At 40.6% G+C, this 14,944-nt stretch overlaps 1 protein-coding gene across 3 annotated transcripts in view; it reads left to right on the top strand.

The window, feature by feature from the left end:
* The window catches only part of LOC121958114 (glutamate receptor ionotropic, kainate 5-like), a 231,366-nt gene that overhangs the window by 169,190 nt on the left and 47,232 nt on the right, over positions 1-14,944 (top strand). For all 3 annotated transcript variants that reach the window (XM_088090289.1, XM_088090287.1, XM_088090288.1), the window contains 3 exons: positions 5,024-5,185; positions 9,043-9,195; positions 12,616-12,720. In XM_088090289.1, the coding sequence (XP_087946415.1) occupies positions 5,024-5,185; positions 9,043-9,195; positions 12,616-12,720 (420 nt within the window). The remainder of the gene's footprint in view (positions 1-5,023; positions 5,186-9,042; positions 9,196-12,615; positions 12,721-14,944) is intronic.

Genomic DNA, 14,944 nt, shown 5'->3' with positions numbered 1-14,944 from the left:
ACTTTGTATTAAACACGCTCTGCTGACTGTGACAAGACCAGCAGGCTTCAGACGCCAGACGCTACGTAGAGTTCACTGCTGCTGTTTGGCTATAAGGCAACTGAGGGTAAAGAAGGAAAAACAATAACGCCAGAGACTAAAGTGCTTAGTTTAAAGGGAAAAATGTCTTATTGCATTTATATCTAATAAAAAAATCCAATAAAAAAAAGTACAAACTCATACAGAAGTTATGACCCAGGTGTGTTTGGCATTGTAATTTTTTGCAGAGACGTTGCCCTCTGCTTTCATATTTTTATTTTACTGTATTTATTCTGATTGTTACATGTTTCTGTTCATGTTTTCCGGCCTGTCCGTGACATCAAATGTGACACACCCAAACAGTACACACACACACACACACACACACACACACACACACACTGCTCTCCTGCAGACGAGTAGGCCTGTGTTTGTGTGTGTGTGTGTGTGTGTGTGTGTGTGTGTGTGTGTGTGTGTGCGTGTCTGCTCTCCGGGTAATGGGAAAGCGGTTCATAGCTTATTTTTTGTGGGTTTATCTGTGTTTAAAAAAAAAAAGATGTAAACTGGCCTAAATGTTGTGTTTACCAACTACCCACAATTTCTGCAAAGTAGACTTTTAAAAGTCATAGAAAAGCAGATTCACTGCATGTCTTTGAGCAGCGCTGATCCATATTTTTACATAAACAGTCAGGGAGCTTTTTAGCCTCTTTTAGCTCCTAGTTTTGGTTTCACGGTTCATTTTAGGAGTGGTTCACTCTGTCAGTCGTCCCAATTGAGACTGAGCCAGACAGAAAACGTGGCTTCCATGTAAGATCATTAGCTGTTCTAATGAGGGTCAAAGCAAACATTAGATTAAGTTCATTAAATTTCTGCTAATTGACTTTAGGATCACACATTTTCTCCAGAGTGGCGCCATCTGGACCTTCCTCATTGATGTGCATGATGGCGTTGCATCAGACCCCGTTCGTTGGGCTGTCGGTCAGCTGCTCCACCAACTTGAATATTAACATCAGATGAACATTTTGATTTGTCCAATACTTGGATTCATGTTCAAATACATGCAAAACTAATCACATTCCCATCAGCCTGAGCTGTTGCTACTCTGGGTTTAGGGCTGTTTAGTATTGCTAACAGTCTAAATTCGGATGATGATAAACCTGCTAAACTAAGGATGTTGATGTTTCCATTGGGACTTTAGTAGCATGCTAACTCTAAAACTTAGTTCAAAATGCTTCCTCCCAGAGCTGTTAGCGTTTCTGTAGAAACATCCTTAAAGGCTTAGTTTGCCATTTTTTAACCGGCTTTGTAGCAAGACAATGAAATATGGTAAACTTTCCTCCATCTAACGAGAAATTCCTCCTCCACCCACAGCTAAACTCTGGTTGCTGCTCAAACTACAATCTGTACTTTCACATTTTCAACCATGCCGCCACGCCTCGGACACAAAAAGTAGTAACCAGACGGTAAAACCAAGCCCCTAACACGTGCACCAGGCTCTGATGCAAATTTTACATAGTGGCCAAAAGTGGAATTACAGCATCGGGTCGGTCACGTGATGCCCACAGGCCCAGAAAGACTTTTTTGCCATTGACTTGCGTTAGGAATGTACATCAGTAGATAATTTTTTGTGACATTCAAAAAAGATGTTTTCAGAAATATGTTTTAGCTCACCATGTAATGTAAGATTGTTTGTTACCAGGTGGTTGCCATTGTCTCGCACAGACAAGTTTGCATTGTGTCACCTGCCAGCAGGAGCATTCATTAGTCCGGCACAGTGCAGTGCATGCTGCTATTTTAGGTTTTCTAACTCTTGAGCAAAAGTGAATGTCACAGTCCTTTTTTTCTCTTTTGTATTGCCGTAAAGCATCAATTTCAGTGTTTCTGCTGCATAGACGCCCTACTTTTATTTGGAGACCCTCTTTATATCGGTGAAATACTTCTTTAAGACACGCATTGCGGCTTCATTAGACTTGCTGAAAGCAGTGGACGTGACCGACAGACAGAAGCAGTCGAGTTACAGCAGCCAGGATGTGTTGATTCATGGAGCGAATAAAATCGCTGCCCTTTAGGCCGAGGCAGAGGTGAGCAAAACATCAGAAAGGAATGTACAGAGTCTATAAAACTTTATTGAGGTACCTGAGTCATGAATCTAGCAAATGTTCTAATGGAGGGTCAATGTTCCAGACTGACGACGAGCCCGGAGGTGAGTTTAAGAAACCCGAGCTCTCTACACTCTGGGTGAAGTAATCAGTGAGTCACAGGTATTGATTAATAATCGTATCAAACCTCTGCAGATATATGATGGTTGTGTTTTCGTGAATTGGGCAAGAAAGAATCTAAATCTTACTTATTGCACTTTGAAACACATCTGAGACAGAGGCTGTTCACGTCCTTTCTCCAGAGCGCTCTGAACCGACCTTGTCCCGCCCTCATCGGCTGCCGAAAAACCAGCTTGTTCCTAAACGGACGTCCCGTGTGAAGTGTGCTGCAGTCACAGCATCGCCGGTGTCCTTCTGGGATACTGTCGCAGTGTTTCCTCTCTCAGCAGTGCTGGCCCCGTCGCCGCGACTCCTCCAGCCAACTGCTCTTTGTCACGGCTGGCAGGCCCACAGTCTGACTGTGTTCTTGGCTGTAGCTGGAATTGATTTGGCAACTGTCGGCCACACCGGCGGCAACAACAAAAGCAGCAGCAGCAGCAGCAGCAGCTCCCCGACAGACCGGGATGCGGTTAAGTAAATAAGTGTCGGAGGGATTCAGGGGGAAAGGAATTAACCTTACACACAGGTTAGCAGTTGTGCTAAACAGCTGGACAGAAGAGAATCCATGCTCTGAATGCTTCCTGGATGCCTGACTAAAGCTCGGGGTTTTGGACAACCCTCCCCTCCACCACCTCATATCCTCTACTGACAGTTTCTGCAGACCGGATAGATTCTGTGCCAGAATATTTTTAACCCCGCTGGAGACGCAGCCAAATGATGATGGTGACAGACCGTCCGTTCAACACTCTGGTCCAGAGCGAGACGTGATGACAAACTACTTGCTCGATTTTTCTTTTTACAAAGTAACCCGTTTCCAATCTCCATGTCCCAAACAGCCCCGTGCAATAAGAGCAAAAACAAATACTCCACCAAAGCAATTACACAGAGTACAATGTAGTGTGAAGGACATGAAGAGCTTAACAAATAAACCAATAGATAACAAAATACACAAATAAGACACAGACAAATGAAAGATATGGGCATCAGATTTCTGTGAAACATTTCTCCATCACCACCATCAGGAAAATTCTTATTCGTACAAAGTTAACCCATTAATGCATCCTGCTACCTAAACTAGCAGTTAGCATTAGGATTATATCCACCTTCTTCCTCCTTGTCCAAATATGGTCAAATAAAGGTGGTGATAGCCAAAATGCCAAACTTTAAGCTTCAAAATCCACAAACAGGTGGATGTTGTCACGGGTGGGTTTCCATTAATAGTCAAATTGTGCAAATTAAAATTGCGACTAAAAGAAATGCCTAATGGAAGCATCAATTTTTTTTTTAAAAATGTCATTTATTACAAAAAACTTTTTAAACTCACATGAGGTGATATATCAGGGAATCTGAAAAAGCCATATTTTGAATTGGCCTTTATTTGCAATAGAAACACGTTTTGTCTTTTCTGGGTCACATGATGCTATGGCGATGTGTTTGTCAGTAGGAACTGGCTCCCTCATGATGCAGCAGGAGCTACAAGAGCTGTTATTGCATCACATAACTCTGAGAGAGTTGAGCGGATCATCCAGAAGTTTTGAATCCATATCAGTGAAATCGTGGACTATCACCTTCTTGAAATCCCTCATACGTGGCCACTCCCACATATAAGGTGCTCACCTTTCCATCATGGCTCCATAACACACCTACGTGGCCTTGGATTGTAAATAACGACAGCTAGTGCGGTGGCTGCAATAGAAATAAAGCTGCTGATGTTTTAAACATCCATCTGTGCTACTTGGAATTTTATCACGAGAGGAAAAGTTGCATAACATCTATCAATGGAATTGCTCTCGCAATTGTGTTCTATCAACATTTTGCAAATATCACTTAAGTTTTGCACAAATTTGTAATAGAAACTTAGCCATATAAATACTTAGCCACTAGGCTAAGTATTTATATGGTCTACGATGATCTCAGATAACGCCCATTCAACCAAGTGATAACATTCAGAGCAGATGGTTTGTACACGCCCACACAGTCCTGAGAAATCATCTAATCAGACAGATTGAGCGGAAATTTGTTTGCAAATGTACAGTTTTAAATATACATGTTTGTACCAGAGTAGGTGCTGTATGTTGGCGTGCTGCACCAAAGCACAGCCTCACGGAGCTGCGAGCATGGCTGCAGACTCTGTTTTTCTGTTTTTACAAGGTGAAACCCTCAGGTGAACTCATCTCTTCTGTCTGTTTGTGCAGGTTGCAGCGAGTGTTTTAAACAGAGCTCTGTCTGTGTTCTCTGCACTTCACAGCTGAAGCTAAATGTTTCATTGCCGGCATCTGTTTCAGAGCAAACACAAACCCTCCGAGGGCCGAGCAACAGTTTGATTCTGGTTTGTTTCAGCAGCAGAGCTCAGCGTGACACCGGCTCGCCTTCAAGGACTATTTGAAGTTCTTTGAAAGTCCCCAGTGTTTGATGTCCATCTTTTTCTTTTTTTAAAAAACCTTTTTTTCTGTCCGTGAGCCTGCTCGGAATTTAAAAATTGAACTTGACGTTGTGCAGCCCTCAAAAGAAAACCCCAATCAAGCCCTTCGTTTGTTTCTGTCTTCCTCTTCCTTCTGCTTTTCTTTCATCCGTCACTTATCTAGAATTTCCTTCCCACTGTGATCTTAAATGCTTGTTGTTTCTGCGGCTCACAACTTGCAACTTCAACAAATTGGTATCATACATCACATAAGACAGAGGACGTTAACTTATTTTTCCTGTTTCTCCATCTCTTCTTCTCCCTCTTTCTCTCTTTCTGTCCTCAGGACTTCCCTCTGCTGCGGCTGGACGACGTGGTGAACGATCAGTCCAACATTTTGGGCTTCTCCATGTTGAACAGCAGTCACCCCTTCTACCTGGAGTTCATCCGCAGCCTCAACCTGTCCTGGAGGGAAGGCTGCGACATCAGCCCGTACCCAGGACCGGCGGTGAGACACACACTCATACTCAGAGACAAACACAGAGACAAACGGGCCTGAACTCGAAAAAAATAAAGGATCTACTCCTTACTACTACACTTTTTTAAATCAAGCTTTAAAAAAATATTACACATTCATTTTCTACCGTCATTGAGTTAACATCAGTCCTCATCATAAATATCATATATTCAGTAATTTTCAGGATTTTAATCCTTTAAATGCCAAGATTTTGTCATGATGCCAATATGTTTTTAAATGAAAAAAAAAAAAACACAAACAATTGATTATTTTCAATATACGACATGCAAAGTAGATCATTTATTTATTGATTGATTTTTTGATTATCACAGTGCACCTAGTGGGAATAGCATTTATTTTCTCCATACCCCAATTATGGTTAAAAAAAACAAAAATAAAAAAATCATAATTACGAATTCCAGGTCAAAAGCCCAGAATGACACCCAGAAATAATACAAGTCATGTTTTTATGCTTTGATGGCTGTGGGATCAAAGATTGCAGTTTGAATCGGTTTCAGTGGCATTTTTTTGGCACAGTATAGATACATAAATAAATAAAAACAGGTTTCTTTCTACAGTGTATTTTAGACTTACTGTAGGAGCTGAGCTGGAAATTCCAAGATTAAACAAAAATACACACTCTTGCCAAAATGTATGCCATATTATCACAACGTGAAGGCAGCAAGTTGCACCAGCTTCTCTCTGTAATATTCACAGTCCTGGTAGCTCTGCTTTGGTCTCCACCGCCTCGTCCTGACTTGAAGAGCCTAAAAAGCTCCAGAGCTGGTGATTTATGCCTGTCAATTGATTTTATATTGTTCATACTAACCGAGAGTCCTGCACACACAATAGAAAAATGTGTTTGTTCATGCTCCTGCAAGCGAGGGCGTCGGGGAGAGATAGCAGAAAAAAAAAAAGTGAAGCGCTGCTGCTATCAGCGGCGTTCAGCGTGCGCCTCGTACGGCTCGGTGATCCTATCAGAGCCTGACGTTCTGGTCTGTTTGGTCAGTTGTCAGTCAAACTGACACTCCGAGGGAATCAGACAAATTGTACGGAGGCAGAGCTGCACAGTCTGTCGACGGCTGATAAAAAAGATGGATGTATGACTGAGTGTGATTGAAGTTCTCTCCGAGTCGATAGTTTCAGGGCTGGATGACGATAACTAATTACAGTTTGGAGAGGAAAAGATAGAGGAGGGAAGACAGAGACGGAAAGAGTGAAAAATAATTGGTAGCTTTCACCAATCTGTCTGTCCGGTCCTGGAGCTGTTTCCTCTACTTCACATGAAGCGGCTTTAAGTAACATACCGTAACATGAGATATGGTGCTTTCATTTAATATTTCAGCTCATGACCTGCTTAATAAGTAAGTTGAAATTTGACTTTGTAACTCTGAACTTAATGATGCATAGTTGGGGCACATTGTATCGGGGAAAGGTGGATTTTTCACATCGTTTTGAGGTCTAGGTTACAGAACTATGTGATTTTCACTGGAAAAAAGAGGACCGACGTCTATTAAAGTTTGGTTTTGCCGTTAACAAGCTCAGATTGTTATTCTAATCGTTATAACCAAATCCACCAGACTCCATTTAAAGGGAATATTTTGCCAATTTCCAACCAGCTTTGTATCAAAACAATAGTTTGTGTATGAACTGAAGTAAACTTCCCTCCATCTAACCAAGACGCAGATTTTCTGACTTTTCTCAGAGTCCAGGATGCTTCTAGGATTTTAGGATTTTTTCTAGGATTTTGTTCATTTCTTGGATGTTAGGACCATTTTTAGGACTTTCAGTTGTTTCTTCGATTTTATGACAATTCTAGGACATAAGTATATAATTCAGATTTTAGGACATTTCAAGGACTTTAGTATGTTTGTTGGACTTCAGTATGTTTGTTGGATTTTAGTTGTTGGACATCTCTGTGTTTTAAGATGGTTCTTGGATTTAAGGATGATTCTATGGTTTCATACTTTTCTTGGATTTTAGGGAATTTCTAGGATTTAAGGACATTTTTAGGACTTTGGGTGTTTCTAGGATTTTAAAATATTTCTAGAATTTGGGGACATTTCAAGGACTTTAAGATGTTTCTAGGATTTTAGGACATTTCTCAGTTTTTAGGATGTTTCCCTATTTTAGGACATTTCTTGGATTTATGCATTGATTTAAAGCACAAGACAGGACATGTTCAATTTTTCAATATTTTACAAAAAAGAAAATCCCTCCTATGTCAAACCTGTTTCATTATTCTAAATCTAAAAACCGGTCAGATGCAGGATCTGAACCCCGCACTCCTCCTCATGGTGAAAATATAAAGTAAGACCAGCTGAACATCATGGCTGAAGGGGTTAAAGTTTTTCTTTGTGTCATTCTGTGCCAGCAGCAATTTCAGACTGCAACTCTTCAGCTACTGCTCATCAAGTAATGACCATAATCATCACAATAATAAAGTTCATTACAATCAAAACAGCCATATTTATGGCTCTGCTCGACTCCTTCAAGCACCTTAAGTGAATAAATATGAGTAATAATAAAATCCCCGGGGGACGCTCTCTGCGGTGATGATGGCGTCTGCAGTGATTGAGACAAACGCTATTGTCATTACTATTATCTTTATTAGAGCTGTGTGCTCAGGCTCATATCAGAGCTGCAAATGAGACAAACAGCTCGGAGGAGATTGATTTGTCCTGATGGGTCCGTTCATTATGGAGGAGGAGAAAGATACAGAGAGAAGAAATGATGGAGGAGTGAGGAGAGATTGACATTACTATGACGGCACGACGTGCAATCAAACATGAATCTGAAGGACACTGCATTCATGTTTTCTTGTCTTTTGTTATTATGGGAATATATAATGTGTACCTCTGACATGTAGCAGAGTAGAAGGATTAACCCATTGAAAGCTGGATTGACATCAGTTTTCTTGTGCTGTGTTGAGATGGCTTTCACAAGCTATTTAACCCTTGAAACCAAGCAAAGAGGTTTGATTTCTTTTGGAAACAAGATGAAAAAGGCAATGAGCAAGAAATGTCGTGCAATTTTCTAAAAATAAGTAAAAGATGATAAGACCATGACTTGAAAATTTGTTTTTTAAAAAAAAGAAAAAAGTTGGAAAAATGTCCAAAAACTATATGTACACCTATAATAACCATATATTTAAATGTTATTTTACAGAAAAAAATTATACTTTTTAAGAAAAAATTAAGGATATCTTTGAGGTCATTTTCTTGTTTGTTTATTTTTTTACTTTTGTTTTTCTTTTCTTTTTTTCTGCTCATTTTCTGTTAATTTTCTTGCTTCTTTTGATTTTCTTTCTTTTTTTAAAATTAATTTTTTAAAACTCATTTCCTGCTAATGTTTTGGCCGTGTTTTGTTAAGTTGCTCATTGTTTCTATCTGTATTTTTGAAAGAAGCCAAACTAATTTTCTCAGGTTTTAAAGGGTTAAATAGCATAAGATGGACATAATCATGTAAAGTAGATGGATAGTAATCAGGTAAATGTACTTAATTTTTTTAACCAATACAAGAGACTAAACATCGGGGTTATTTGCCCTCTGCTGCTTTCATTTTTTTTTTGTTGATTTATTTATTTTTTTTGAATATGTGCCTGTTGGGAGTCCCCAGACTTTATTGAAATCCACACTAGATCAGTGGTATCTTTCTAAATCTTGATGAACAGGTGGTTCATGAGTCCTCCAGCTGCTTGCAGGAACCACAGTGTTGCATTTTCTGCTTCTATAACACACAAGAAGAAGTAAACCAGTCTCAGAAGACAGAGTGGTTAGAGGACAGTTTTTATTCACATTTCCACTGTAAAATACTCTTTGTTCATTTTTTAAATTATTGTGTTGCAGTTGTCGTCGGCCCTGATGTTCGATGCGGTTCATGTGGTGGTGAGCGCCGTGCGGGAGCTGAACCGCAGTCAGGAGATCGGAGTGAAGCCGCTGAGCTGCACGTCTCCGCTCATCTGGCAACACGGGACCAGCCTCATGAACTACCTACGCATGGTACACACACACACACACACACACACACACACACACACACACACACACAAACATAATCTGACAGTTTGGGGAACTTGTGGTTGCTGTCCTCCCCATGGACACGAGTAGGACATGGTTTGGTGAATCAGCCTCATTGCTGCCAGTTTTATCTTTAGGAAAGAAGTGGGCCTGTACGTTTGGCCTTGGGTTGTTAAAAAATTATTAAAAAAGTAACAGATTCACATTAGTATGTAAATCAGGCCGTTTGACCCGGCGCTCCACCTCACGGCCGGAAGATCTTCTCTTGTGTTGACTGGATGTGCAGCAATTTTCATATTTATGTCATATTTTTTCAAGGCGTTTGTTTTTGACTTTTTTGTTGTTGTTTTTTTCATTTGAATCACATTTCTGTTCTTGTATTTGTTTTGAATTTTTGGATGTGCTTGTGTTTTGTGTTTTGTTGTGGTTTATCACATTTCTCCTTTTGCTGTGCTGCAGCATGTTTGGCCTTTTCAGCCACCGTAGTCAACACAGGTAAAACATATTTCACTTATTTTAAATGCCTAACGTGACCTACAGTCATCTGAGCTCCAGTGACGCCAGGAGTTCAAACATTTCTAGGATTTTAGGATCCTAGAAGGATTTAAGGACTTTTCACGGATTTTAGGACATTTGAAGAGTTTTGGGGCATTTATAGGATTTCAGGACATTAATAGGACTTTAGGAAATTTTAAGGACTTTTGGAAGTTTCTTGAACATCGGGACGTAGAATTATAGTGAGTTTCTAGGATTTCAGGACATTTCTAGAATTTATGGACTTTTCTTCGATTTTAGGACATTTCTAGGACTTTAGGACATTTATAAGATTTTAGGACTTTTTTATTGAAATCACATTTCCGTTGCATATGTTTTGGATTTTCACGTGTTTTTGGATTGTTTTTATTTCGGAAGCTACAGCACATTTCTCCTGGAAACACTTTGCTGTGCTGTAGCGTGTTTGCCCTTGCCAGCCACCGTAGTCAACACAAGAAAAACATTGTCACATATTCAAATGCCTAACACGACCCGCAGTCTGTTTGTGTTTACCTGAGCTCCAGTGATCCTTTGAATTCAGACTTTTGTCTGTTTGGAACAAAGGTAGAAGTAACATTGTTACGGAGACTTAAACCCTTAAAGGGAGCAGGTTAAGGAGGACGGATGGGTCGACAAAGTGACTTTGACATGTGACACTACTGCTCACATCCCATCTGTTACCCTGAGTCAACATTGGTTTCTTTTAACCACTATTTGTTTGTGACATTAACAAAGTTGCTTTTGCACTGCTGAAACATTAGAGGTCAGATCATTTTAGAGCAGACAGGCAGTGCTTTGTTTGGATGGAAGTACCACACAGTGTATTTTGTAGTTTAGATTGCAGGTTGTCTCCTGCTTGCTGCAGGCTGATCACAACTGGACTCATCAGTGCCGCTGCTGGACACGGAGAGAGAGAGATGGAGGGAGAGAGAGAGATGGAGGGAGAGAGAGAGATGGATGGAGAGAGAGAGATGGAGGGAGAGAGAGTGATGGAGGGAGAGAGAGAGAGATGGAGGGAGAGAGAGAGAGAGATGGAGGGAGGGAGAGAGAGAGAGAGATGGAGGGAGAGAGAGAGATGGAGGGAGATGGAGAGGACGGGTTATGGTCTCTTTTTTTCCTCTGGCATCTTCCTCCTTCTCCCTCCTTCTTTCCTCAGTCATTTCCATGTTTATATAATTCATTCTCACTCTCCTGTTTCCCCATTTCTGTCTGTCTGCCACTTCTTGTTCCCTCCATCCTCTGAATATGCCTCCCTCCCTCCCTCCATATTGTTTTTGTTGCTCTCGGTGCATCACTTCATCATCTCTACACTGTTTTTTGGCAGCAGCCATAGACTTCTCCCCTTCTGTCTCCCTCTGCCTCTCTCGCCACAGAGTTTTTGGGATGCAATTCATCTTGAGTCATGCACACACACACAGACACACACACACAGACACACACACACACACACACACACGCACACATTCATTCATACTGTACGTGCGCTCAGTTGCACATTGCTCACATAAACTCAGGCACAAAATGCACGCTTGACTGCACATGTATCACACAAACCCTCACACTTATTTGCACATTTCCTGCAAACACACAAACACACCAGCAGCTCTGTCACTGATCTGATAAACTGTCTGCTTCTTCTAACACTAATCTTATTTTTCTGTTTTCATCTTCTTCCTCCTCTTCAGCATTTCGTTTCTCATCAACAATCGCCTCTTTCTGTTTTCCGAGTCACATTGAACTGCAGCTGCTTCGCAGCTTTTGATTCAGCTGTTACAGACACGTTTAGACACTGATCGCTCGGTCGCAGAAGGTTTACGCAGTTTATTTTATTCACATCTTGGAGGAGTTGATGATCCAACAAAGCTAATTGGCTTTGATAGCTTCTTCAGGTCTCTGTTCCCTCAAAGGTCAGCAGCACTGTCAACACTGCTTACTATTAGTGAAAGGTGCAAATTAACTTTGGTGTCCTTCAAAGTGCATTTAATCTGAACTGAAAGGTTGCTGCACAACAGAGTAGACCTGGGTGGTATTTATTTTTTCATACCTTCATACCTGAAATATCACTTGGGTGAGTGTTTAGTATGTGATGGTATTACAGCGTTACCTAAGAAAAATACAACCATACACCCTCTGATTTCAAGTTTCTCTCTGTCACTGAACCAGTCATTAAAAGTAGCTACACTGGCTCGTTAATTCAATATAAAAGTCACTTCATTAAAACTTTACAGAAAACAAAAGTCCCCAAAACTGACTCATTAAGTCTTGTTAGTCATTTACTTCATTAGTCCACTATTCCAACAATCCTCAACTCTGGTTTGGTCGAAATAATTCCTTAATGAATCGAGTGAGATGTGAAAATATGCAGTTTTTTCACTGCAGTCTCTCTCTGTCATTGGTATCCGGCTGTTCGTGGTCCTGTGATACCGCCCAAGTTGACAGCTGAAGCTAATTGTCAGTGTGTTTTTTCATACCTGAATGGCTAAAGATGATTGCCAAGTATTTAAATTTTGGGATAAATGGAAACTTTGTGTTGTCACTATCAATGCCGAGTGAAAATTTCTGTATTTCTCAATCAGGCTCTTAAGGTACCGGCACGGCAATGTTTAAAATGGCAAAATTTTGCAGCTGGATTAAATGATTCAAAAGCAATTGACTGAATCAGTGGATTAACTCACAGGGGCAAACTAAATATGTGCCTTTTATCAGTGGCAACATTGGTGCAACCCTCCTAAAGCTTTCCAAATAAACTGAGAGTTGAGTCCAACACAAATGCAGAAATCTGCTTTTTGGATCGTAGCTAACTGGAATTTGGGTCACCCCGCTTGCTGGCTGGTGCTCATCAACTATTTTTGGTGTCTCTCTCATCAGGTGGAGTACGATGGTCTGACGGGTCACATTGAGTTCAACAGCAAAGGCCAGAGGACCAATTACACCCTGAAGATCCTGGAGAAGCACCCTGCGGGCCATAAAGAGGTCAGAGGTCAAATGGGGTCAAGTGGGAGGCAGATAGGAGAGAGATTAAGTTAGCATTTAGCTGCAGCGGCTGAACATGTCATTGTTTTGAAATTGGAAATTCCTCCCAAATATGGATTTAATTGGTGTGTGCGGTTTCTGAAAAGATGAAAACACCATCGTGCGTACCGTGCACCACGCATCGGTCGAGAACTCGTACAAGAAACTCCGGTAGAGTCAGTACCGTCTTCTCTGTTGAGGTTGTTCAGTCGGCAGGTTTTCTTTCGGCGGCCGTGGCTTCACAGTAAGCAGTTCTCTCATTCGTCCGTCAATAAAATCAATACAAACAGACTCTGTCTAGTGTTGCTTTATGACCTCAGATGAACATTAAAAGGTCAGAGATCAATTGACATCACCGCAGGGTCAAACCGGCTCAAAGACCAGGGTTAAGTGTGCCGTAAAAAGTAATGCAGTGGCAGAGATTTCCACTTGATTTATGTGATGACTTTAACACAGCTGGCATGGCTCTCGAAAGATCACAAACTAGCACAGCAAATCCTTTGTTTGTCCAATCTGAACGTCCTGGAGATTTAAAACTGGACTGAAGGGATAGTTCAGATCTTTTAAAGTGGGGTTGTTTGAGGTCATTTTTAAAAGTCAGTGTATTACATACGGTAGACGGCGGCTGGTACGCCCCCAGTTTGGGAAAGCAGACTGGAGTCTGACAGAAGTTGTGGAGGGGTCGGCAGCAAAATGTATTTTATCCACCTAAACAGTAAAACTAAATGTGCTTTGCTTGGGGGCCACTTTTGCAAAATGACAGGAGGTCTGGGGCCAGTGGCAGCAGCCCCATACATGATTCTAGGACGTTTCGAGGATTTTAGGACGTTTCGAGGATTTTAGGACAATTTAGAACATTTATGGGATTTAAGGGCTTTTATTGAATTTCTGAATACTTCTAAGATTTTATTACATTTCTCAGATATTAGGATATTTCTAGGATTTAAGGATGTTTCCAGGAATTTGGGGTATGCCTAGGATTTGAGGGCTTTAGGATTTTAGTATGTTTGTAGGGTTTTCTGACTTTTGTCAGATTTCAGGACTTTCTAGGATTTAAGGACTTTTCTAAGAATTCAGAATATTTCTAAGATTTTAGGACATTTCTAGGATTTTAGGACAGTTGTAGGATTTTAGTACATTTGTAGGATTTCTGAATATTTCTGAGATTACTACTAAGATGTTCCAGGAATTTAGGGCATTTCTAGTTTTTTAGAACATTTCTAGGATTTAAGGACTTCTCTAAAATTTTAGGATCTTTGTAGGGTTTTCTGACATTTCTCATATTTCGGGACTTTTCCAGGATTTCAGAATACCTGTAAGATTTTAGGACATTTCTAGGATTCTAGGATGTTTGTAGGATTTTAGGACGTCTCCAGGTTTTTCAGACTTTTCTAGGATTTTAGAACATTTCTATGATTTTGGGACCTTTCTTGGATTTTAGAACATTTCTAGCACTTTAGGACATTAGGGGCTTTGCCGGGACCTCTGTCGGAGGGTGCGGGGAATCCTCCTCTGGCACTTTATTTCATAAACAAGCTCTATTTTAGTGCTGTTTTATGAACTTTGACACTTTATGTATACTAAAAGTACAAAAACATTTCCCAGTTTGAATCATTTTATTTCTATTGCAAATTAGAAAATTGTTTTGGGGCTACCTGGCATCCTCGCAAGTTAAGTATCACTGACCTAAGAGAAGTATTCAACGACTTTGTAATGAAAACGTGTTGGTAATACATTTACTGTGTATAAGAACACCATACAACCTCAGTTAAAAAAACATCGAACTATTCCTTTTAGTAAACACAAATGAAATGAAATGAACATACAAACATAAATGTTATAGTCTGATTTTAATATCGACCTCCTTCAGACTGACTTGTTATTACTATCACAGCACTTTAACTGTCATCAGAGCACTCTGAGTGTCGGAAAGGCAGAAAAGTAAAGAAATGTTCTTTACATTGGAGTCACGAAGGCGAAAAGACAAAGAAAAACAAAGAAAAAAGTAATAAGACAGATGGGAAAGGTTAGACAGAATTTCGGGGAGGAGAGGACGCCTGAACTCCACCTCACAGAAATGAGTTTTCACATCACGATGGCCGTCTGGGAGGGAGTGGCCCCCGCTCTTTGTCAGCGTGTCCCCTGGGTGACAGCACGGTACCCTAACCGCTGATAAATACACAAA

Source organism: Plectropomus leopardus, chromosome 17, assembly GCF_026936395.1.
Source record: "Plectropomus leopardus strain MGB_pleo_1.0 chromosome 17, ASM2693639v1, whole genome shotgun sequence".
In the NCBI taxonomy this organism is placed as follows: Eukaryota; Metazoa; Chordata; class Actinopteri; order Perciformes; family Serranidae; genus Plectropomus; species Plectropomus leopardus.
This window is presented reverse-complemented; position numbering and strand designations above follow the sequence as displayed.